Genomic DNA, 25677 nt, shown 5'->3' with positions numbered 1-25677 from the left:
GAATTTTATGCCTTTATAATGCTAATTTTCTGGAATTATGCCTTTGAAATTAAATTTAACAAATTTAAAACTACTTTTTTTTTAGGTAATTTCCTTTTATCTGAGCTGCCTTCCTCAGTCCCAGCATTGCAAAGCCTTGGAAGGGTTCTCTTCCATGATGCCAACTAACGTTGAACTGGCATTAAGGTAAATATGTAGAAAGCTGGACTGAAAATCTTTAAGCTTAAAGGACATAGATTTTAATCTTTAGCTGCACAGATGCTAGGAATTTCCAATTCATTTAATGTGGAAATTGGTTTGAACTGCTTGTGTTCTTGATGCAGGATACTGGAGCAGGAGTGGAAGGAGGGTAATATCCAGCAGCTCAAGTTACAATTGAAAATGTACACACATTCTCTACCAATCTGTTTGCCGATTTGGAAAATGTAATTGCATGTTTTATTTTTGATATTTTATTGTTTATTAGATTTGGTCAGCATCTGGTAAAGTCTATTCGGAATAGTACTGGTTTTTACTGGATATTGATTTGGGCTATTTTTAAAAAATCACATTGCAGGTAGCTTAGTTTATTTTTTCTAGTTTTGCTGAATCAGTGAACATGTAGGAATTTGAAATACAGATTTTAGTTGAAATTTTAAAAATTAATTCTAGTTCTGGTTAAGATGAAAGTTATTTTCCATTGTTGTTGCCAGTGTTGGTACACATCTCCATAATCAAGTTTATTCTCATAGGCATGGATGCACAGAGTACAGAATACCACAAAAATCAGCCTTTTGCAACAGCAGCACGGCACATGCATAGACATAACATGAAGTTAAACTTAATATAAATTATACATAGTTCATGACAAAATGACAGCAACACACACACATGCTGGAGGAACTTGGCAAGTCAGGCAGCCTCTACGGAGGGGCAGAAGGCAGTGGACATTTCGGGCCAAGTCTCAGCCTGAAACACTGATTCCCTTCCACGAATGCTGGCTAACTTGCAGAGTTCCTCCAGCATTTTGAGTGTATTGTTCAAGATTTCCAGCATCTGCTGAATCTTCTGTTTTTGACAAAATGATACTAGTGCAAGCTGAGAGGAAAAAGAGGAAAAAAAAAACAAAGTGCAAGGTTTTCAATACAGTACTACAAAAATGGAGCTTAACCACAGATGTCTTGAATGTCAATATTAATATACTTTGACTTTCTACATCTTATCTATGTAATAGCCACGAACCTTGAAATATAAATAAACCTGTTCTGTTTTTCTTTGCATTAGAGCCATAGTTGTTGAAAGCATGTTGAGGGACCACCAGAATGAGGTATGTCTATATGATTTGCATTCTTGGTTCTCTTATGCAGAATTCAGTCATTGAGTTCTTGTTATAAAGTAAATTTATTAGCATTTAGTTTTGCTAATTTTTTTTCCCTCCAAAACAATATTACTTAATTCCATTTTGTTCATTTGCTTAGGCTTTCTCTCAAGATTTTAATCATTGTTATTTGGTTTTTGTCCCTGCTCCTTGTATAGACCAATGCACATTGAAAATGTATTATCTGTATGAAATTTTATAAATCTAATTGAAGCCATTGTAGTAGTTGTGTGTTTTTCTCATGAATTTTTAGTCCTTACATAAGTACTCCCACTGGCTATCTGCTGTTTTTTCCAGGTTCGGCACCTTTACCAACGAGCTCTTCAGAAGTTACCGCTTTGTGCATCGCTATGGAAAGATGTAAAGTTTCCCACTTATGTTTCTTTTTAATTTTCTGTAATTCATACATAATTTAAACAGCTGAATTATATAAAATAGAATTGAGTTTTTCTAGTTTGCAAAAAGAGATTATACAGATTTTTATAAATGCAACCATTTCCACTGACAAGGCAATATTTATTCAGCGACTAAGATTTACTTAAGTGCTTCCCCTATCTCTTTCAGCAACTCTTGTTTGAAGCTTCAGAAGGAGGTAAAACTGATAATCTCAGAAAACTAGTTGCCAGGTGCCAGGAGATTGGCGTCAGCTTAGATGAGCTCTTAAATTTAAGCCCTTCCCAGAACAGAGGGCATTGATTACAGAGCATAAAAATCTTGCCACATCCCCCACGTTAAGAGGTGGCTCTTCAAGACCTGGCTCCTCTGTAGCTGATGTCTGCAGATGCAGGTAAAAATGAGTGGAGATGCACACTTGTCCTCCGACTTTCTACCTTCGTGGTCAAAAACCATCGGAGTTTACACACCCGTGACCCAAAGCAAGATCCATGAACTCTACTTGGCCTCTCAGGGCCCTGTCAGATTCTCGTAACATCACGTCCGTAAGTATGGTACTTCACAATGATGAATCCTTTTTCTTTCTTAATGTTTGTCTTTAGTCTTGAGCAAACTGATGCATGTAAAATTGGCTACATTTAGTGCAGTTTTATGCACATGAATAGGGCAGATTTCCTCCCCTCTCTCCCCTCTATCCCTTCCCTCGTTAAACTTCTGTTGAGATTTTTTTTATTGCAGGTTCAAAAGCAGCAGGTTTCAAAGAAAGTGTTATTGCCATGGTACAGAGTCTAAAGTGACTACTTGCCTGGTGAAGATTCCAGGAAGGGTTGCATTTTACCCTTTCTTGTACAATTCAGTGTGATGGGCTTGCTGCCGCAAGGACTCTGTTTTATGTATTAACATACTTGAAGACGAGACCTACTGCAGTGGAAAAGTTGGAATACTAAATTTTATGCATGCCAGTGCATCAGTTTTTGAGGCTGGTCAAAATTTATGTGCAATCTTGGTTTGTGAAAATTTATTTATTTTATGGTTTAAACAAAACTTGAAGAATGACAAGTATTTGATGAATAAACTTTTGTACTAAATAGTTACTTTGTAAGTATTCTTATACAATGTGTTTATATTTGAGTATTTTCAATACATGATTTATCAAAATAAAGCTTTTTGTCTTTTTTAAGATATTGAATATCAGATATCTCAACATTGTCAAAATGGTTTTAGTGGCAGTTGGGTATAACAGGTTGTTGAAATCAGAGGTAGAATAAAAATACCTCTGTGCAGAAAATACATTGATTTTGTTGCAGCTTTTGATACCTCTTAGATGAGGAATGAGCTTTAAAGTAACGTAAATCTAAAGCAGTTTTACATTGAATGTGCTGGTACTTTTACGGCACTAAAGGAGAGCCATTTAAAATCCAGTCAGTCCCACCAACAGCAGTGAAATCAATGAGTTTGATTAGTTTTTCAGGTAGCTGATACAGTCGACTATGACCTTAGATTTTTCCGTTCCCCTTCAGGTCAAGAGTTTGAATTCAGTTTTTCACACTGTCCCAGAATGCTTCACAGAAAAAAAAGTAACACAAAATGCTAGAGGAACTCGGCAGGTCAGGCAGCATCTAGGGAAAAGAATAAATAGCTAATGTTTCGGGCTGAGACCCTTCTTTGGGTCTGAGAGGGAAGGGGTGTGTGCCTGGTTTAAAAGTTGGGGGGTAGGGGAAAGAGCCTAGCTGGAAGGTAATAGGTGAAGCCAGGTTGGTGGGAAAGATCAAGGGTTGGAGAGGAAGGAATCTGAGGAGGGGAGAATAGGCAATAGGAGAAAAGGAAGGAGGAGGGGACCCGGGGGATGTAATAGGCAAGTGAGAAGAAGTGAAAGGCCAGAGTTGGGAATAGAGGAGGTGGGGGGGGGGGGGGATGAAATTTCCTTCACCAGAAGGAGAGATTGATACTTATACCAACAGGTTGGAAGGCACCCAGATGGAATTTAAGGTATTGATCATTCACCCTGAGGATGGCCTCATCATGGCACACGAGGAGGCCATGGATCAACATATTGGAATGGGAATTAAAATGTTTGGCCAATTAAATAGTGTTTAAGTGTAGACACTGTTGCCATATAGGAAATCTGGCAGAGAAATCAGATAAAGCAGGGTTTTGTGAGCAGCAAAGTAACTTCTTAGTGATGTTATGTAAAGGGAAAAATACTTGTCAGAACACAGCAAAATTGCCCCTTTTATCAAAATAGTCCCATGAGGACTATTAGCTTAACTACAAATGACAGGCAAGACTTCCTTTTAATATCTTAAAAAAAAAAGGCATCTCCAATGATGCAATACTCATAGCCGTAGATCGCTACGGTTTGTGCTTTAGTTCCTGAGCCATTTCAGATATGAGAACAGAGCACTGGTCTTGTGCAAATATCAAGTTGTGACCTTTATTCACTCAAGATTTGGGTTGTGTGCATACATCTGAACCGGGTCAATAACACTGTGATGAGATGAGCCAAATCGTGGGTTTGATAAGGTTTATCGTGACATTTAGGCTGCTTACAAACAAGCCTAAATGACTAAGTGAAAACATCAACTCTCGTGCATCCATAAATCAGAAACTAGTGATGTAATGGTATTTGTGAGTGGTTGTAGCAGGATCAGTAGTCAAAAGATCATAAGACATAGGAGCAGAATTAGACCATTCAGCTCATTGAGTCTGCTCTGCCATTTGAGTATGGCTGATTTTATTTTCCCTCTCAGCCTCATTCTCTTACCTTCTACCATAACCTATAGTGCCCTTGCTAATCAAGAACCTGTCAGTCTTCCTATACCCAATTCCACAGATTCACTACACTCTGGCTAAAGAAATTCCTCTTCATCTCTATTCTAAAGGAGAGTCCTTCTGTGCTGTGGCCTCTGGTCCTAGACTGCCCCACTATTGGAAACATCTTCTGCACATCTACTGTATTTAGGCCTTTCAATATTCGGTAGGTTTCAATGAGATTGCTGCTGCCACCCCCCCCCCCCAATTCTTCTAAACTCCAATAAATACAGGCCCCCATGCTCCTTGTATGTTTTTGGGGTCACTCTTGCAACTTTCTCTGGGTGCTCTCCAATGCCAGCACCTCCTTTCTTAGATATGGGTGCCACAATTGCTCACAATAATCCAAATGTGGTCTGACTAATGCCTTATAAAGACTCAGCATTGCATCCTTGGTTTTATATTCTAGTCCTCTCAAAATGAAGGTGAATATTGCCTTTGCTTTTCTTACTCCTAACTTAACCTGCAAATTAACCTTTATGGAATCCTGCACTAGGACTCCCAAGTTTCTTTGCACCTCCAACTTCTGAATATGCTGTTTAGAAAATTGTATGCCTTTGTTCCTTCAAGGAAAGTATGACCATACACCTTCTTAAGCTGTATTCTATTTGCTACTTCACCATTCTCCGAATCTGTCCGAGGCCCCCTGCTTCCTCAGTGCTATCTGCCACTCCATCTATCTTTGCAGGTCTGTAAACCTGGCCACAAAGCCATAAATTCCACTATCCAAATTATTAGCATATCATATGAAACATAGTGGACACAACACTGGTTCCTGTGAACCAGATTCCTCATATTTCCTTTTAAATGAAGTATGTTGCACTTGGAAAGGAAAGAAGTACAACCTTGTTGTGTTAGATAAAGAAAGATCTGCTTCATTTGTCACATGTACATCAAAAACAGTGAAATGTTTGTGTCAAATCAGCAAGGCTTGTGCTGGGCAGCCTGTAAGTATTGCCATGTTTCTGGCATCAACATAGCACACCCACAACTCATAACCTTAACTGTACATTTTTGGAATGTGGGAGGAAATCAGAGCATCTGGGGGAAGGTCACATGGAGAACGTATAAACTCCTTATAAGACGGTGGAAATTGAGCCCTGATTGGTGATGGATGTGCTGTAATAATTGCACCAATTTAGAAAACTAAAGCACAAATACATTCCAAGGAACATTTGAAAATTCAAAGTACACTTATCAAAATGTCAAGTCACTTTTTATTGTCATTTCGACCATAACTGCTGGTACAGTACAGAGTTAAAATGAGATAATGTTTTCAGGACCATGATGCTACATAAAACAACACAGAAACTACACTAGACTACAGACCTACCTGGGACTGCATAAAGTGCACAAAACAGTGCAGGCATTACAATAAATAATAAATAAGACAATATGCACAGTAGAGGGTAAAGTAGGTTGGTGTCAGTCCAGGGTCTGGGTATTGAGGAGTCTGATGGCTTGGGGGAAGAAACTGTTACATAGTCTGATCGTGAGAGCCCGAATGCTTCGGTGCCTTTTTCCAGATGGCAGGAGGGAGAAGAGTTTGTATGAGGGGTGTGTGGGGTCCTTAATAATGCTGTTTGCTTTGCGGATACAGCATGTGGTGTAAATATCTGTAATGGCGGGAAGAGAGACCCTGATGATCTCAGCTGACCTCACTATCCACTTTGTGATCCGAGATGGTGCAATTTCCGAACCAGGCAGTGATGCAGCTGCTCAGGATGCTCTCAATACAACCTCTGTAGAATGTGGTGAGGATGGGGGAGATGGACTTTTCTCAGCCTTTGCAGAAAGTAGAGACGCTGCTGGACTTTCTTTGCTATGGAGCTGGTGTTGAGGGACCAAGTGAGATTCTCCGCCAGGTGAACACCAAGAAATTTGGTGCTCTTAATGATCTCTACGGAGGAGCTGTCGATGTTCAGCAGAGAGTGGTCACTCCGTGTCCTCCTGAAGTCAACAACTATCTCTTTTGTTCACATTCAGAGACAGGTTATTGGCCCTGCACCAGTCCATTAGCTGCTGCACCTCCTCTCTCTATGCTGACTCGTCGTTCTTGCTGATGAGACTCACCACGGTTGTGTCATCAGCGAACTTGATGTGGTTTGAGCTGTGTGTTGCAGCACAGTCGTGGGTCGGCAGAGTGAACAGCAGTGGACTGAGCACACAGCCCTGGGGGGCCCCCTGTGTTCAGTGTGATGGTGTTGAAGATGATGCTTCCGATCCGTACTGACTGAGGTCTCCCAGTCAGGAAGTCTAGGATCCAGTTGCAGAGGGAGGTGTTCAGGCCCAGTAGGGTCAGCTTTCCAATCAGTTTCTGAGGAGTGATTATGTTGAATGCTGAACTGAAGTCTATGAACAGCATTTGAACGTACGTGACTTTTTTGTCCAGGTGGGTTAGGGCCAGGTGGAGGGTGATGGCAATGGCATCGTCTGTTGAACGGTTAGGACGGTACGCGAACTGCAGGGCGTCCAGTGAGCGGGGCAGCAGGATCTTGATGTGCCTCATGACAAGCCTTTCGAAACACTTCATGATGTTGGATGTGAGTGCAACGGGACGGTAGTCGTTGAGGCAGGACACAGGCTCGAAGGGCCGAATGGCCTACTCCTGCACCTATTTTCTATGTTTCTATGACACTGAAGACTTCGGCCCGGAGACGATGGTGGTGGCCTTGAGGCATGTAGGAACAACGGTGCTGCTCAGGGAGATGTTTACAGAATACAGTATGTACACAGAATACAAATCTGAGATGCGTCCTCATGCAGGAAGCCACAAAACACCATGGAACCCAAACACTCAACACATGAAAAAAGAGCAAATTATGAATGGCAAAAAGCAAGTGGACAACACAGAATATCAAACATCAAACCAGGAGTTTGGTAGTACAGGTCGACCTTCACTAATCCGGTTCCTTCGATAATCTGGCACTGATTATCCTTAATGTGATCCTTCTGTAATTTGGCATTTTCACTAATCCGGCACTCCTCAGGTCCCAATGGTGCCCGATTAGTGAAGGTCGACCTGTATTTAGTTTGGTTCAGTGTCACACCGCGAGCCCACTGTAGGCCACATTTATGGAAAGAAAAATGGTATTTATGTACCTGTTCAAATTTCAAAAGGTTCAAAGGTTCATTTATTATCAGAGTAGGTATGTGGTATACAACTCTGAGATATTTCTTCTCTAGATGGCCATGAAACAGAAAACTATCAAACCCTGTCCCACACAAAATAGCTAACAAATCGCGCCAACCAGCAGCGCAATCAGCTCCCCATGTGAAAAAACAAGTGTAATGAATGACAAGTGCATCAACCCTCCCCATGCAGAAAAACAAATTGCTGAATACACAAACTGCAAGGACATCAAACCGTGCACCCCACCGCCACATACAAAAAACCAAATTAAATTGCTCAGACAGCAACAAGAAAGAACAGGCAAAAACAGAATAAAAAAGACAAGCGAAAAGAGACTAATCCATAAATCACAGATCTTCAGTAACGTCCTCTGACGGCCTCGGGAGAGAGAGAAAAACCAGTGAATGCCAAGGCAGAGCAGTGAGGGAGCTTAGCTGCCACAGACATGCAGCAAGTGAGTGAGAAGGCAACATGATCAATTTTGGTCCTCTAACTGGACTATTGAATGATTCAATTGTTTTAAAAAGCCTTCTTAAAAGAAATACTATTGAAAAGTTCCTTTTAATGAAATTTGAGCTTGGCATACTGGTCATTCTGAAAATACTTCACAAGGTAGCCATAGTTAACAAGACAAATTTCACTTGGGCTGTTGATTCAATGAAGTGTAAGATTTTCCATATCCCATTTCAATAGTACTTTTAAGAAGGCCTTTTTAATAAATTGGATCATTAAGGGATGGTATGCAAAGCCAAGACCATTATGTGACAGTTCATCAAGCATCATGTCAGACTCAGCTTGAAGTGTCATGATAATTTGCAGCAGAAGAAAGCAGCAACTGGATTTGGATTAAAAGGAAAGACAACAACTGGGCTGCAAGATGAAGGCAGGAGGGTATGGAACTGAGGGGGGTGTATCCGGGACGCCAGGTAGCACCGTTGAGCCCTCTGGAGATGTCATGGGCTTATCAACAAAACAGCAAAGAAGGAGGGTGCCCACCTGATGACCCCAATGATGTACCTACCCTCCCGCCTTGTCACCACTCCAAACCCACTGCCAACATCGAGAGTGCCAACTTACCATAGGGACTGAAACATCAAGTCCTAGTAGCTCTACTCTGGAAAGATACTGAGGCCTGGGAAAGGATGCAGAGGAGATTTACCAGAACGGTCTCGTTGCTGGTTCTTCTATGGTAAGACTGAAGCTAAGATCATTTTGCTTAGGATCAAAGTTCAAAGTACATATACCATAAGAGCATGTATACATTATACAACCTGGAGATTTGTCTCCGAACAGGTGGCCAAAGAACCCATTTTTAAAAAAAATTGTCAAACACCCAATGTGCAGAAAAAGAAAACAAATCAGGCAAAAATAGACAAAAGCAAATAGCATTCTGAACTGGTCCACAGGGAGAGTTTGTCCATAGGTTCTCAGTGCAGAGTGGAGCAGTGATCTGAACCAGTCTGATACTGACTTTTTCAGTCTGTCCTGATGTCTAAATTGTCATCCAAACATTGGGTTCAGTCACATCAATACACTCTGGGGCCTGGACCCCGCGGCCTCGATTGGGCCTGGACCCCGCGGCCTCGATTGGGCCTGGACCTGAACTTTACGATTTGGCACTTAAATGGAGAAAGTGAAATGAAGATTTGGTGGAGTTCTGTGCTTTATATCGTTTATATGATGCGGCTAGTCTTAGGCTGAAAGAACAACACCTCATTTTCCATTTGCGTAGCTTCCAACTTGATGGCGTCAATGTTAATTTCTCTAATTTCTGGTCTCCCTCCTCCCCCCCCCCCACCTTCTCTCTCTTGGCAGCCCCTATTCTGGTTCCTCTCTTAACCCTTCTCTTCTCACCTGCCTATCATCTGCCTCTAGTGCCCCCTCTCCTTCCCTTTCTCACATGGTCCACTCTCCATTCCTATCACATTACTTCTTCAGCCCTTTACTTTTTCCACCTATACCTCCCATCCTCTCACTTCCTGCCCATTTCCACCTCACCTGGCTTCACCTATCACCTTCTAACTTCTCACTTCCTGCCCATTTCCACCTCACCTGGCTTCACCTATCATCTCCCAGCTTCTCACTTCCTGCCCATTTCCACTTCAGCTGGCTTCACCTATCACCTGGAGCCTTGTACTCCTTCCCCTCCTCCATCACCTCATTCTGGCTTCTTCCCCCATCCTTTCTAGTACTGATGAAGGGTCTTGGCCCAAAACAACGACTATTTATTCCTCACCATAGATGCAGTTTGACCTGCTGAGTTCCTTTTGTATATGTTGCTGTGAAGGTAAGTGTTTGGAGGCCAAGGCACAAGTCTGGGTTGATTCATTTATACTGTGAATTGAACTTGCACTAACATCTGCAAAAAAACAAAGACAATCTTCCAACCCCCTGCTCCATCTCCCCACCCCTGCACAGCAGCCCTAACAATAAAAGACAGTGATGCAACCACTTTGCCCAGAACTTGTCAACTGCCCCTCCATGAAGGTTAATGTGGTGGTAGCACAGCCTTTGAACTTGGGAAGAAAAAAGGTTTGAAAATTGAAGTCTCAAACCCAGCTCATGGTCTACCAGACCTCAGTGATCCAGGCCCTACAGCATGATTCTCATATGTAGACTTACTGTAGCAGATACCCAAAAGCAGTGAAGAGAAAACAGTTATCTATCAAATCCATTGGCAAGGTAAGCAAAGCAATGTGCTATCCTAGACCTCTGTCCCTAGGATCATGCTGGTAATTAAACACAGAGGACTCTGTTGGGTAGGTCTAGCTGTCTGCATGCTCCATACTAAACTCTTAAAACAAGCACGAGAGATGCTTTGATATATTCTCAAAGGCTCCTTGAGAGTATGTAACATCCTCATTGATAAGTGAAGATGATTACCCCGGCCCTTTACCTGGTCAAAATGAAGAGCGTTAGAAATGGCATTGAACACAGTAATCACTACACATCGAGCAACATTATGGGATAGTAGTTCATTGAGAAAACTGTTGGACAAATCTAACTTTGGAAACAGCAATTCTCTCACTCCAGGAAATTACAACATAACGACTAGCAAAAAGGTTTAGAAAATCACCTTCAGAAAACAAAAAAAAAGGAAAATACCCCAACTTCTGCAAAAGGGTTGCATTCCTGGAAGCAATTGAAAATGTTAAGTAAAATATACTGTGAATGTTTTGGTACGGTGACAATAAAAGTGATAGGAGGATTGGCTTTTCACTGATTGGTGGTACGGTAGCGTAGTGCTTAGCTTTACAGTACAGGCGTCACAGGTTCGATTCCCGCTGCTGCCTGTTAGGAGTTTGTACATTCTCCCCGTGACCGTGTGGCTTGTCCCATGATTAGGCTGGGATTAAATCAGGGAATTGCTGGGCAGTGTGGCTCAAGGGGCCAGGAAGGCCTGTTCTGTGCTGTATCATAATAAATAACTAATGCACGGGAATGATGGCTATTCATTGTAGCAAAAAGAAGGTAAAGAAATCAAAGCCAGTTTTCTAAAGAGTCATTGACATTATACGGAGAAAATTATAAGCAGATTGTTGGGAATCAAGGAATGCCTATATTTCAGTCCTTGTGTAGTTCAGGGATAGAAATGTGATATGATTTGTCCTTCAAATGGTTTGACTGCTGCTCACCATGATGGCTGGAGGAAGATAAAATGCTCGTTTGGTTAACTGTCTTGCTGAATACTCTCATTTTGTCTGCAAATGTAACTTATACCTTGGCTGCTCTCTCCCAGGCTTTCTGCAGGACTGCAATTAACTCAGCGTAGGCTGAAGGGGAACTGTAAGTTTACAAGATCATCTAACCTAACCATTGACTTCCAGAACGATAGATATTAACCTCGATTCCCATTTCCTCCCTCAGTATGGATAGTAGTAATGTAGAAAAGACTAATTCTTGGTTCTGAGGATGGTGGGCTTGTGGAGTGACCTGCACCACTGAAAGATGTCTTTCATCTTCCATTGCACGCTCACGGCATGGAATCTGCATAGCTTTACTCGTTTCCCATGCTTCCTTACCGCCACTTCCTGATTCAGCTTTCTTCATTGCTACAACTCTTCGTACTGTGTCAACACAGCCAATCTCATTGAGTGTTCCAACATTTTCAGATTTTACTCTGTCAACTACTTTCTAGCATTCAGTTTATTTTGGAGAAATTAATACAGCATATGTTTTAACTGCTTTCAGTTCATATAATGGATGATGTTTTAAATGAAAAATGTGCACTCTAATGACCAAGTTACAGTCTGGCTGGTAACAGATCTGAAACTCGTCTTTGGTGGTGCCGCAACATTGCACAGTGCAGGGGACAGAAATAATTGAGGTCAGAATGGAAGTAGGACAAAGAATTGAAGTGACATGCAGACTGACAAATGCAGATTCTACTCATGCACTAAGTAATAATAATAGGAAGTATTGTACTGATCCCGAGTGGGAAATTCTTTCATTACACCAACAATATTTAAAAACACACTTAGCAGCGTGCAGACTTAACTGATAATAAAGTACAGAATAATAACATGCTTAATAATTTACCAATGTGCAATAATAATTTACAAAATAATAAAACACCATTGTACTCTGTGTGTTCTCCTGTTGTACAGAGATGATCTGTTGTATGTGCTTATTGCATTTGGTAGGAAAGATTTTCTGTAACGATCCTTGTGACAGCGGAGCTCAATGACTCTGTTTGAAAGGGTGCTCCACTGCTTATTCAGTAGGTCATGGAGAGGATGTGCCAGATTATCCGTAATAGATAATGGTTTGATAATGATAAGAGCCTGTCCAGCTCTTAGCTCCATCCCTCCCCGTCCTGTCTTCTCCTATCATTTTGGATCTCCCCCTCCCCCTCCAACTTTCAAATCTCTTACTCACTCTTCTTTCAGTTAGTCCCGATGAAGGGTCTCAGCCTGAAACGTCAACTGCACCTCTTCCTAGGGATGCTGCCTGGCCTGCTGCGTTCACCAGCAACTTTGATGTGTGTTGCTTGAATTTCCAGCATCTGCAGAATTCCTGTTGTTTGCATAGATAATGGTTTGTTTAGTGACCTCCTCTCCACCACTATCTCAACATAATGTGGGTTGGCACCAAGGATGGGTCCAGCCTTTTTACTGGGTTTATTTAGTCTTTTTGCATCATCAGCACCATGCTGCTCCCCCAGCATAAAGCTGCAACGAAGACTGCACTCGCTACAACAGACTGGTAAAAGATCTCCAACATCCTGCTTCACACATTGAAGGATCTCAGCTTTCTTAGAAAATAGAGTCTGCTCATCCCCTTCTTGTAATCAGCCTTGGTGTTGGTTTTCCAGTCAAGTCTGTTGTCAAGGTGAACACCCAAGTATTTGAATTCCTCCATCACCACAGCTTCTCCCAGAATATACGCACACATCACAGTTCTCTTCCTCCTAAAATCAATCACCATCTCCCTGGTTTTGGCCACATTCAGGAGCAGGTGATTCATCCCGCACCACTCCACAATCTTGTCCACCAGTCCTCTGTTCTCTGACTCCTGTCCGTCTCTGATACACCCAACCACTACAAAGTCATCAGAGAACTTCTGCAGGTGACAAGACTCAGATTTGTACTGCAAGTCTGAGGTGTTCAGTGTGATCAGAAACAGATACAGGACAGTCCCACTCACCCACAGTACTGACAGAGAACTACCCAGCCATACAAACTGGGGTCTGTCAGTCAGGCAGCCAGTAAACCAGGATATAGTGGATTTGTCTATGCCTAGTGTATTCCACAAGGTAAGAACTCAGACTGCATTTGGTCTCCCCAGCAAAGAGAAAATGTATTTGTTGACAGTGGGAAGAGGAGGAAGTAAAAGGGTTGATCAACACACACAACATGCTGGAGGAACTCAGCAGGCATGGCAACTCCCCTAATGAAGAGTCTCAGCCCGAAACATTAACTCTTTTTTAAAAAAAGGAAACCTAACAATGAGGAGGCAGTGTCGCTACCACCTGTATTCCCTACATTTCCACTGTTTCTGGATGGATCGGCAGGATCCTGAAGAAATACTGGATTAGTACCATCCACAAACCCATAAGGAAGCCTAAGTCACAGCCTATGCGGGTCAAAGATGACCTCAGACTCAGGTTGACTGGCATTTTTACAGGATTCCCTGTGAGTGTGGAGCAGAGTATATCGGCCAGATGAGATGCACTTTGTAGGAGCACAGGAGGTGTATCTGTTATGGTTATCGGGAGAAATCAGCAGTAGCAGAACACGCAGATTTGCAATAGCCACAGGGTTGACCTTCAATGGCCAAAACCACTCTGCCATGCCACTGGATTTTGAGACTGTCTGGTGAAGGAAGCCATTGAAAAGTCACGCCCAAGCATCGTTCTCCAGCATTTTGTGTGTGTTGCTTTAGATTTCCAACATCTGTAAATTTTGTGTGTGTGTGTTTGTGAGCCATACTTCAATTGCACTTTGCACAGGATGAAGCCATGTTGGTGGCGATGAAAAAGTGAAGGGCTCTTCAGCTGCGGCCTAGCTCAGGCCATGTTGAATACAAGAATCACCTTTGTTCAGGATGTTTCTTTTAGAGGACAGTTTCATCTATACTGTGAATTAAAACCTTTTATTTCACCTGGAAAGATATGGCTTTGTTTAAAAAAAAAGTACTTGGCAGTCTAAGGCTTGGATGCCTAGTTTACTACCCTTAGGCAAAACATCACAAATTTCTACAAGAGTACCATGAAGACCATTCTGACTGGTTGCATCACCGTCTGGGATGGAAGGGCCACTGCACAGGATTAGCAAAAAGCTGCAGAAATTTGTAAACTCAACCAACTCCATCATGGACACTAGCCTCCCCAGCATCAACTACAAAAGGTGATGCCTCTAAAAGCTGGCATCCATCATTAAGGACCCCCACCACCCAGGGCCTGTCTTGTTCTCATTGCTGCCATCAAGGGAGAGGTACAGGAGCCTTAAACCACACACTCCACATTTCAGGAATGGCTTCCCATCGGATTCCTGAATGGACAATGAACCCATGAACACTACCTCAGTCTTTTTCTTTTTTTCCTCTCTTTTTGCATTGCTTAATTAATTTAATTTTTATATATACTTGTTGTCATTTATTTTTATTATTATGTATTGCAATATACTGCTACCACAAAACAACAAATTTCACAACATATGCCAGTCATATTAAATCTGATTTGATTCTGACATGATGACAGATGAATGGCTTGAACTCCTTATTGTTTTAAGGGAACACTTGTCAAAATAGTAACTGATGAGTGTGTGGAATATTGGCAATCATGTTCAGCTGGTATCGCCAAACCAAGTTTTAGAAATAAAGTGTGCTTTCTTAGCCAAACTGAAACTGGTGGCACACATCTGTAATTTAAGCTTATGGTGATCTGAGGTGTCCTAGGCATAACTGAGTCACTGAAGACAGGAAATCTGCCAATTTAAACAGACTGATTATCCATGTGTGTGTGTTTTTTTAAACAATGTGTATTTTAATTGGAAAATAGAGGATGATTGTAATGAATGTAATGAAGATAACTTTTTTCCTCCTGATCTTAAGAGCATTGCAAATAATTCTCTACTTGCTGGTCCATTAACTTTTCCCTGCGTTAGTAAATAATTGAATAATGTTCATTTTCCAGACAAATAAGACTTTGGCATCTCACTGCCTGTGGGCATCTTGCTGTCAAGTAAGTTTAAATATAGAAGCACCCAGCAATATAAAGAAATTTGGACAAACCAAATTATGTTCATTAACAAGTCTTGATGAGAACTATTTTGTTTTATGTACTACTCTGCTTTCAAAAACAAAATTTTAACTTTAATTTACTCTACTTTAATTCATTCCCACAGCTCGGGATTCTTCCATTTCCCAAGGCTTTACCTCGCGCAATGGGTATATTTACACATTATGACCATAATTAATTGCTAAGTTAACTGGCTGGGCCTCCTCTCCCTTAAAACATAGTTTGTTATCCAGTTAGCCTTTTCATTCATAGAATAAACAAGATTGAATCCCATCATATGGAAAATGATTGACCCCAGTGATTCACTTTTCTAGACCACTAAGTATATAAACAATTCTTTATAATTGCTCTTTTTCCAGCCATCAATGTTCTGTTCTTTATTTTCAGAATGATACAGACAGAGGTTTTTTGGCCCACCAGGGCAATGCAAGCTTTAAGGCCAATGTAGCGGGTGGCATGGTAGTGTAGTGGCTAGCACAACGCTTTATAGTCAAGATGACCCAGGTTCAATGCCTGCCGCTGCCTGTCAGGAGATTGTACGTTCTCCCTGTGATCACGTGGGTTTCCTCCGGGTGCTCCGGTTTCCTCCGACAGTCAAAGATGTACCGGTTGGTAGGTTAATTGGTCATTGTAAATTGTCCTGTGATTAGGCAAGGGTTGAATCAGGGGATAACTGGGCGGCGCGGCTAAAGAGGCCAAAAAGGTCTATTCTGTGCTACATCTCAATAAATAAAATAACCAAGCACATCTTTCCCTCTCCCCCACTTCTTGCTTTCTGCAGGGATCACTCCCTATGCGACTCCCTTGTCCATTCGTTCCCCCCCCCCCCGCATCCCTTCCCACTGATCTCCCTCCCGGCACTTATCCTTGTAAGCGGAACAAGTGCTACATATGCCCTTATACTTCCTCCCTCACCACCATTCAGGGCCCTAGACAGTCCTTCCAGGTGAGGTGACACTTCACCTGTGAGTCGGCTGGGGTGATATACTGCGTTCAGTGCTCCCGGTGTGGCCTTCTATATATTGGCGAGACCCGATGCAGACTGGGAGACTGTTTCACTAAACACCTACGCTCTGTCCGCCAGAGAAAGCAAGATCTCCCAGTGGCCACACATTTTAATTCCACATCCCATTCCCATTCTGATATGTCTATCCACGGCCCCCTCTACTGTAAAGATGAAGCCACACTCAGGTTGGAGGAGCAACACCTTATATTCCGTCTGGGTAGCCATTGACTTCTCTATCTTCCGTTAGTGCCCCTCCTCCCTTTCTTACCCCATCCCTTATTTATTTATTTATTTATTCCCCTTTCTTTCTCTTTTTCTCCCTCTGTCCCTCTCACTATATCTTCCTCTGGTGCTCCCCTCCGCCTTTCTTTCTCCCTGGGCCTCCTGTCCCATGATCCTCTCATATCTCTTTTGCCAATCACCTGTCCAGCTCTTGGCTCTATCCCTCCCCCTCCTATCTTCTCCTATCATTTTGGATCTCCCCCTCCCACTTTCAAATCCCTTACTCACTCTTCCTTCAGTTAGTCCTGACGAAGGGTCTCGGCCCGAAATGTCAACAGTACCCCTTCCTATGGATGCTGCCTGGCTTGTTGCGTTCACCAGCATTTTGTGTGTGTTGCTTGAATTTCCAGTATCTGCATATTTCCTCGTGTTTGCGATCTCATTCCCCCATTTATTTCCTAATACCTATTCTTTCATACGTGTCTGTCAAACTCTATGTTTCTCCCATCAGTCAACCTCACCACAGGTTCTTTACAACAGCCAGTTAATCTACTAGCCATATCCTTGGGGTGATGAGTGAAACTTATACAGTCACAGAGAGAACAGAGCAAAATACCAGCGATTTAATCGAGCCTGTGTTGTTGCAGTTGTGAGAGGCCAGGACATCACACCTCTCATCAGAATCAGAATCTCCTGGGCTGAAATGCATTAAAGCAGGGGTTCCCAACCTGGGGTCTGTGGACCCCTTGGTTAATGCTGGTGGTTGTCCATGGTATAAAAAGGGGTAGGGAACCCCTTTATTGAAGGCTCAGTGTATGATCTTGCCAATGTTCCAGTGGATGAAGACTGTAGGACCAGAGGACACAGCCTCAGAACAGGGCGGCATCCTTTTAAAATGGAGATGAGGAGGATTTCTTTAGCCAAAGATTGGTGAATCTGTGGAATTCATCGCCACAGGCAGGTCATTGGATATACTTAAGGCAGAAGTTGATAGATTTGTGATTGGTCAGGGCATAAAGGGATACGGGGAGAAGGTAGGAGAATGGGGCTGAGAGGAAAAATGGAGCAGCCATGATGAAATGGTAGAACAGACTTGATGGGCCAAATGGCCTAACTCTGATCCTAGATTTTATGGTAATATTGTGAAAAAATCCTACATTGCCATTTGTGCTGAGTTTTGGTACCAGTTTTAAACAAGGCCTCATTCTACTGGATAAGTTTTAGAGATCATAGGGCCGTATTTGAAGAAAAGATTGTTAATGAATCTCTTTTATCAACCAAGACCATCCAATTAATTTCCAGATGTGCAAACTTAGTTATTTCACAAATTTGCAATTTATGAATGATGAAGCCCTTTCAATTTCTGCTCATGATGATAATTTATGAAGTGTGATCTTGCATGATGTTATCTGTCTTTAGTGTGAATTAAATGTTGCTTCCTTGTGATCTCTGCTGTCCTCCAATCCTATTCTGACATCTTCCCCCTTCCTTTCCAGTCCTGAAGAAGAGTCTCAGTCCGAAACGTCAATTGCTTATTCATTTCCATAGATGCTGCCTGACCTGAGTCACTCCAGCATTTTGTATGTGTTGCTTTGGATTTCTAGCATCAGCAGAATGTCTTATGTTTACAAGTTGCTGCTCCACTGCGAAGTCACGTCGAGGGATACCTACCCTGAAGAAGTTTAAATCTATTCTTCGATGGGAGTTCAGTGAAACCTTCTCTCACTGCTCCCCTTCTGTAATCCCTGCTGCCCTCTGACTCTATCCTGGCATTTTCCACCTTCCTTTCCAGTCCTTATGAAGGGTCTCGGCCCGAAACGTCAAGTGTTTATTCATTTCCGTAGATGCTGCCTGATCTGCTGAATTCCTCCAGCATTTTGTGTGTGTTGCTTTCTATCTAGTAATTAATTTCATATACAGATAACTTCTCTGAAGCAATTCTTAAAATCATTTCCAAAATGAGCTGCTTCTGGAATTTCCTCTTGTAAAACATGATCCTTGACTTCAAATTGCTCAATGTAAAATTAACCTTAACTGTAGATTTAATATCTCCAATATCACTTACTTTTGCTAACTCTTTGTATTTCCATAACACAAATCCCCCAGCACCTGAGATGGGCGTAATTGCTCTCTACATTTCCCCTACAAGGATGAACGTCTTTTGTTTCTTGGTAGCCGAAGCCGAACACATTCTTCAAGATGTAACTGGATTCCCACACTTAAAATTTCTGACAATTTGGACTCTACCATTAAATATTTGATTGGCATCATTACCCTGTAGTGTTTCAACGTTACTGACAACTACGATTCTCTTTCAATTTCATCATTGGCTGTTCGAATATCACTTACAGAACACTAGAAATCCATATGCCTCCAAGAGGACCACTGCCTTTTCATAAGGTCTGGAGACTTGAGTGCCTCAAGGACCTGGAGAGCCATGTTGGTTGGAGTCAAGGCCTTGTGCTTTGACTCTTTGTGGGGTCACCCATGCCAAACAGGTCAAAGAGTAGAGGACAGACTGAGAGTGGTCCACCAGTCATCCAGGTTCAGGGGTTCAACTCAGGACTAACAACCCTGACTGGTAAAAAAAATTGTTATGGAAACAGCAATGAAGAATCCTTCTACATCTGTGTGCGACAGTCTCCACCCAGAACTTGAATGGCTGACAGTAGTGAAAACCAAGGGAAGCTATTGGCACAATGAAGGAAGCCCTGAACTCTGCCAAGACTAAGAACAAAATTGTTTTTTGGACAGACAGAGATGGAGGACCTTCATTGCTGCCTTAAGTGCCAGTCAGATAACGGGTGGTAAGCAGGTAATAAATCAACTTTTCTGAAATTACGAAACTAGGAATAGGGTTCCCCTTGTCCCTCACCTACCATCCCACCAGCCTCCAGGTCCAACATATTATTCTCCGTAACTTCCGCCACCTCCAACGGGATCCCACCACTAGGCACATCTTTCCCTCCCCCTCCCTCCCCTGCTTTCCACAGGGATCGCTCCCTACGCGACTCCCTTGTCCATTCACCCCCCCATCCCTCCCCACTGATCTCCCTCCTGGCACTTATCCTTGTAAGTAGAGCAAGTGCTACGCATGCCCTTACACTTCCTCCCTCATCACCATTCAGGGCCCCAGACAGTCCTTCCAGGTGAGGGGACACTTCACCTGTGAGTTGGCTGGGGTGATATACTGCGTTCGGTGCTCCCAACGTGGCCTCCAATTGGCGAGACCCGACGCAGACTGGGAGATTGTTTCATTGAACACCTACGCTCTGTCCGCCAGAGAAAGCAGGATCTCCCAGTGGCCACACATTTTAATTCCACGTCCCATTCCCATTTTGATATGTCTATCCATGGCCTCCTCTACCGTAAAGATGAAGCCACACTCAGGTTGGAGGAACAACACCTTGTATTCCATCTGGGTAGCCTCCAACCTGATGGCATGAACATTGACTTCTCAAACTTGCGCTAATGCCCCACCTCCCCCTCGTACCCCATCCGTTATTTATTTATATACACACATTCTTTCTCTCTCTCTCCTTTTTCTCCCTCTGTCCCTCTCACTATACCCCTTGCCCATCCTCTGGGCTTTTTCTCCCCCTCCCCCTTTTCCTTCTCCCTGGGCCTCCTGTCCCATGATCCTCTCATATCCCCTTTGCCAATCACCTGTCCAACTCTTGGCTCCATCCCTCCCCCTCCTGTCTTCTCCTATCATTTTGGATCTCCCCCTCCCCCTCCCACTTTCAAATCTCTTACTAGCTCTTCTTTCAGTTAGTTCTGACGAAGGGTCTCGGCCTGAAATGTCGACTGTACCTCTTCCTAGAGATGCTGCCTGGCCTGCTGCATTCATCAGCAACTTTTATGTGTGTTGCTTGAAATTCTAGCATCTGCAGATTTCCTCGTGTTTGCGTTTTCTGAAATCCATTTAGTTCTGGTGATCTAAATTAAATTGAAACAGTCATGGGTAAAAAGTAACAGAAAAGAGATCTTTTCCCTCCACCTCCCCGACTGAATCCTGTCAATAATCATTTATCCCAAAGAAATTTAAATTTTCCCTTCAACGTGAGTTTAGTGAAACTCTGTCACTGCTCTCCATCTGTGATCCCTGCTGTTCTACGACTTTTTGACCATATGCTCACCCAGATCCACTACCACAGACATGTATCCTTCCTTCTTTGCTGCCATCTTGTGCTGCCCCTGTCCCATTTTCTCCTATCACCTGCCACCTTGTACTTCTTCCTCCCCTCCCCCTACCTTCTTAGTCTGACTCCTTTCTCCCTTCCTCTCCAGTCCTGATAAAGGGTTTCGGCCCGAAATGTCGACTGTTTATTCATTTCAGTAGATGCTGCCTGACCTGCTGAGTTCCTTCAGCATTTTTGTGTGTTGCTTTGGATTACCAGCAACTGCAGAATCAGATGTTGATAATCATTTCTTGACTAAATAGTCATTTGCATGTTGTTTTCCATCACTCCAGGACTTTGGACGATGAAACAAAGAAACCTTGAAGAGAAAATTGGTTGGGCTTGTAAGGGTTAAGGAGAAGAGGGTGGAGACAGTGGAACTTTCTTCTTCATAGTGTCCATTGACGTACTCACTGGTTGTCAGTGCCTCACAAATCTCCCTAATCTCACTCAACACTCGGTGATAAAAAACATCTGTGTGGAGGAATTATTTGTTTTGAACCCATTTACAATGTCTCGGACTTCCAACTCATTTCAAGTAAAGTGGTTGATTTTACTTGGGATGTTTTTGCTTGGGAACAGCATGTTGCTTACATTGTCCCTTCTGAATACTCGGAAGTAGTGGTTACTTTGAATATTTACTTCAAACACATGCTTCGAGTCTATGGCTAAATGTCAAAGTACTTGTCAAATATTTTAGGATGTTTTTGATGCTTTTCAATTCAACTCTCTGGATCCATTTTCAAAATTTCTACAGTGACGTGTTGAAATACAATTTAGGTTAGATTTCTGAATCATTTCAATTTTATATTGTATTAATACTAGTCATGCCTTCACTGGTAGTATTATCCTGAGTGAGAAGGTTATGGTTATCACAAATTTCTGCAGATGTGCTATGGAGAGCATTCTAACTGGCTGTGCCACTGTCTGGTATGGTGGGGGGGGGGGGGTGGGGAGCAGCTACTGCACGGGATCAAACAGAAAGTTGTGAATTAAGTCAGCTCCATGATGGGCACTAGCCTCCGTAGTATCCAGGACATCTTCATGGAGTGATGCCTCAATAAAGTGGCGTCCATCATTAAGGACCCCCATCATCCAGGACATGACCTCTGCTCATTGCTACCATCAGGAAGGAGGTACAGGAGCCTGAAGGCACACACTCAACGATTCAGGATCTGCTTCTTCCCCTCTGCCATCAGATTTCTGAATAGATAATGAACCCATGAACACCACCACACTAACTTTTAAAATTTCTATTTTTGCACTACCTATTTAATCTAACTGTTATACTAACTGTAATTCTGTTTTTTTTCCTATTATGTATTGCATTGTACTGTTGTCGCAAAGTTAACAAATTTCATCACTTTTGCTGGTGATATTAAACCCGATTCTGATAGGTTCAAATCTCACTCCACAGACTTGAACACAGAATCTAGATTCACGCCGCAGGACAGAACTGAGTGAATGTTGCACTCTTAGAAGACTGTCTTTTAGGCAAGATAATAAATCAAGGTACCATCTCCCTCAAATGGTGGTTTGGGTTTCATAGAGAGTATCTTTATGATTTGAGTAGAGTTCATTCACAACCCAACACCCATCTGGCCATACCAAGTTGCTGTCTGTGCATGCTATTTGCGAATTGCTGCATTTACGACATCAGAACAGTGCCAATACTTCAGAAGTATTTCCTTAGCTGCTTATAAAGCTTTGGGGGTATAAATGATCGTCATCATCATCAGATGCCATGCCCAGTTTGAGCTTTGACTGCCATGGCCCACACACTCCTGTTTCGGGTCAAGTGGATCAATTCAGTGGTATTCATTTCCAGTTCTCTGGCTGCTGTCTCCATCATCATTTGTCTTTGTCTCCCTCTTGCTTTCTTCCCTTCAATCTTTCCCATAATTACCGTGCATTCTAACTTCTCTTTCCTAATCACATGTCCAATGAAGTCACGTTGCCTTTTCATGATCTCATACATTATTTCTCTTTTTGTGTTTGCTCTGTTCATGACATCCTCATTAGATATTCATTTTGTCCATGATATCTTTGCATCCTCCTCAAAAACCACGTCTCTGCTGCTACAATTCATTTCCTCATGTTACTAGATATTGTCCAACATTCTGAGCCATATAACATAACTGGATAAACGTAATATTTCAGTACTCTGAGGCGGGTTGTCATGCCTAGTTTAGTATTGGTCAGTATACTCTTCATTCTCGTAAAGGTGTCTTTTGCCATCCCTATTCTCCTTTTGATGTCCAAGTCGCACCTGCCATCTGATGTCACCCAGCTTCCTAAGTAGCAAAAGTTCTTTTACTTGTTTTATGTCTTCCCTGTTTATTCTCAGCCTGCAGATAGGATTCTCCTTCTTTCTGGATATCACCATACATTCTGTCTTTTTGCAATAGATAGACCCATTTTTGCACTTTCTTCAACAATTATATCGATTAAGTTTTGTAGTTCTTCCTCCATACTTGCAATTAACACAGTGTCATCTGCATATCTGAAATTATTGATGTTTTCACCGCCAACTTTGATTCCCAAGATGTCTCTTATTTTTTCTAATATTTGGGGGCTTATGTGGGAGGCAGGGTTTGAGGGTCGGCGCAACATTATGGGCCGCAGGGCCTGTACTGTGCTGTACTATTCTATGTTCTATGTTCTATTGTTTCACTGTACACATTAAATAAATCAGGGGAGAAAACACACCCTTATCTAACGACTCTCTTGATTTTCGTAAACTGACTCACTTCTCCATACAGCGGCAGTTTGTTCCCAGTACAGATTTCTGATTAGGCGGAGGTCTTTCAAATCTAGATCTAGAGTTTTCTGTAATATTTCAAATAACTTATTGTGCTTCAGTTTATCAAATGCTTTTGTGTAGTCGATAAAACAAACAAATCTTTTATAAATGATACAGTATTAAAATATATGCTTTTTCAAATTCCATTTTATTGCTGTTCATAATCATTTTTTAAAAAAGGGCATCCTATGAAAACCTGAATTGTTGAGAATAATTTTATTCATGGTGTGTAGAATACAAAATAAGGTGTTGGCAAATTGTTATTTCTGAAAAGTAATTTCTATGTAGTTTATAATCACAAGAGATTCCAGATGCAAGTCTGAAGCAACACACATGAAATGCTGGAGGAACTCAGCAGGTCAGGCAGCATCTAAGAAAAGGAATAAACAGTCGGCGTATCAGGCTGAGACCCTTCTTTATGATTGGAAAGGAAGGGATAGGAGGTAAAATGGTGGGGTGGGGGAGGTTAGAAGGTGATAGGTGAAGCCAGGTGGGTGGGGGGGGGAGGGGAATGATGTAAGAACACAAAATACTCTGCAGATGCTGGGGTCAAAGCAACACTCACAACACGCTGGAGGAACTCAGCAGGTCGGGCAGCATCTGTGGAAACGATCAGTCAACGTTTCGGTCCTGACGAAGGGTTCCGGCCCGAGATGTTGACTGATCATTTCCACGGATGCTGCCTGACCTGCTGAGTTCCTCCAGTGTGTTGTGATTGATGTAAGAAGCTGGGAGGTGATAAGTGGAAGAGGTAACGGGCTGGGGAAGAAGGAATCTGATAGGAGAGGAGAGTGGACCGTAGGAGGAAGGGGAGGAGGAGGAGCACCGGGAGAGATGATGATAAGCAGGTGAGGAAAAGAGGTAAGAGGCCAGTGTCAGGAACAGAAAAAGAGGGAAGAGGAAGGGGAAAAATTACAGGGAGGAGAAATCAATGTTTACGTCGTTAGGTTGGAGGCTACCTAGATGGAATATGAGGTGTTGCTTCTCCACCCTGAAACTGGCCACCTCATGGCAAAAGAGGACACCAGGGACTGACGTGTTGGGACGGGAATGGGGACAGGAATTAAAATGGTTGGCCACTGGAAGATTCTGCTTTTGGCCGATGGAGTGGAGCTGCACAACAAAGCGGTCCCCCAAGTTACGTCAAGTCTCATCAACGTAGAGCAGGCAGCGTCGGGGGCACCGGATACAATGGGCGACTCCAACGGATTGGCAGGTGAAGCGGTTGCCTCACCTGGAAGGATGGTTTGGGGTGCCGAATGGAGGTGAACGGGCCGGTGTCGCACCTCTGCCGCTTGCAGAGATACTGTACGTGTCAAGAGGGAGATTAGTGGGGAGTAAAGAATGGTCATGGGAGTCATAGAGGGAGTGATCCCTGTAGAAAGCGGAGAGTTGTAGGGGGGTGCGGGTGCTAGGAGGATTCTCTCCACTGGAATTATACCCACGTGTGTTCTCCCCTGTACGTTGACTCAAAGGGCAATGGTGTTGCAACTAGAGGTCCATATTGTAACAGCCTTAACCTTCTCAGAACTACCTCCAATACATTAACATTCTTCCTTAAATAAAAACACCATTGCCCCATAAACTATAGCATAACTATTTCAGAGTCATGGATTATGTCGCTTTCTGCACAGATTACACTTACAGAAGCATTTGTCATGCACGGCTGACCCCGTTTATCCAAAGGATTGTCATATACTGTACATTTGCCACAGAATTCTTGGAGAGGTTTGACACATCTCTAAAGGAGATCACCATGACTTCTACATATCTGTAATAACTAGATCAGTTACCAGTATGGCACATATTCTTTAGTCCTTGAGGGAGAATAATTGATAGTCACAGCCTCTGAAGAGAAAATCGTGCATTAAAAGTGAAGTGTTAGGTTGTATCACAGAAAATCTTCCCATATTACTGTTTACTGTTCCTCGCTGTAAGACCCGGGGCCTGTTATATCAATTTTCTCTGGGCCTGGACTCTGCCACCATGTTCCAGCCCGTACCTGACCGTTCCAAGTCGGCCCAGTGAGA

The 25677-nt window shown here is 42.7% G+C and overlaps 1 protein-coding gene across 1 annotated transcript in view; it reads left to right on the top strand.

Annotated features, from left to right (window-relative positions):
- Positions 1 to 2903, top strand: part of LOC134351497 (zinc finger C3H1 domain-containing protein) — a 73517-nt gene extending 70614 nt beyond the window's left edge. The window contains exons 31-35 of the mRNA XM_063057719.1: positions 86 to 186; positions 324 to 425; positions 1264 to 1306; positions 1655 to 1717; positions 1922 to 2903. Of these exons, the coding sequence (XP_062913789.1) occupies positions 86 to 186; positions 324 to 425; positions 1264 to 1306; positions 1655 to 1717; positions 1922 to 2053 (441 nt within the window). The 3' untranslated portion in view covers positions 2054 to 2903. The remainder of the gene's footprint in view (positions 1 to 85; positions 187 to 323; positions 426 to 1263; positions 1307 to 1654; positions 1718 to 1921) is intronic.
- Positions 2904 to 25677: the final 22774 nt, after the last annotated feature.

The sequence above is a fragment of the Mobula hypostoma genome, chromosome 9 (assembly GCF_963921235.1).
Source record: "Mobula hypostoma chromosome 9, sMobHyp1.1, whole genome shotgun sequence".
In the NCBI taxonomy this organism is placed as follows: domain Eukaryota; kingdom Metazoa; phylum Chordata; class Chondrichthyes; order Myliobatiformes; family Myliobatidae; genus Mobula; species Mobula hypostoma.
This window is presented reverse-complemented; position numbering and strand designations above follow the sequence as displayed.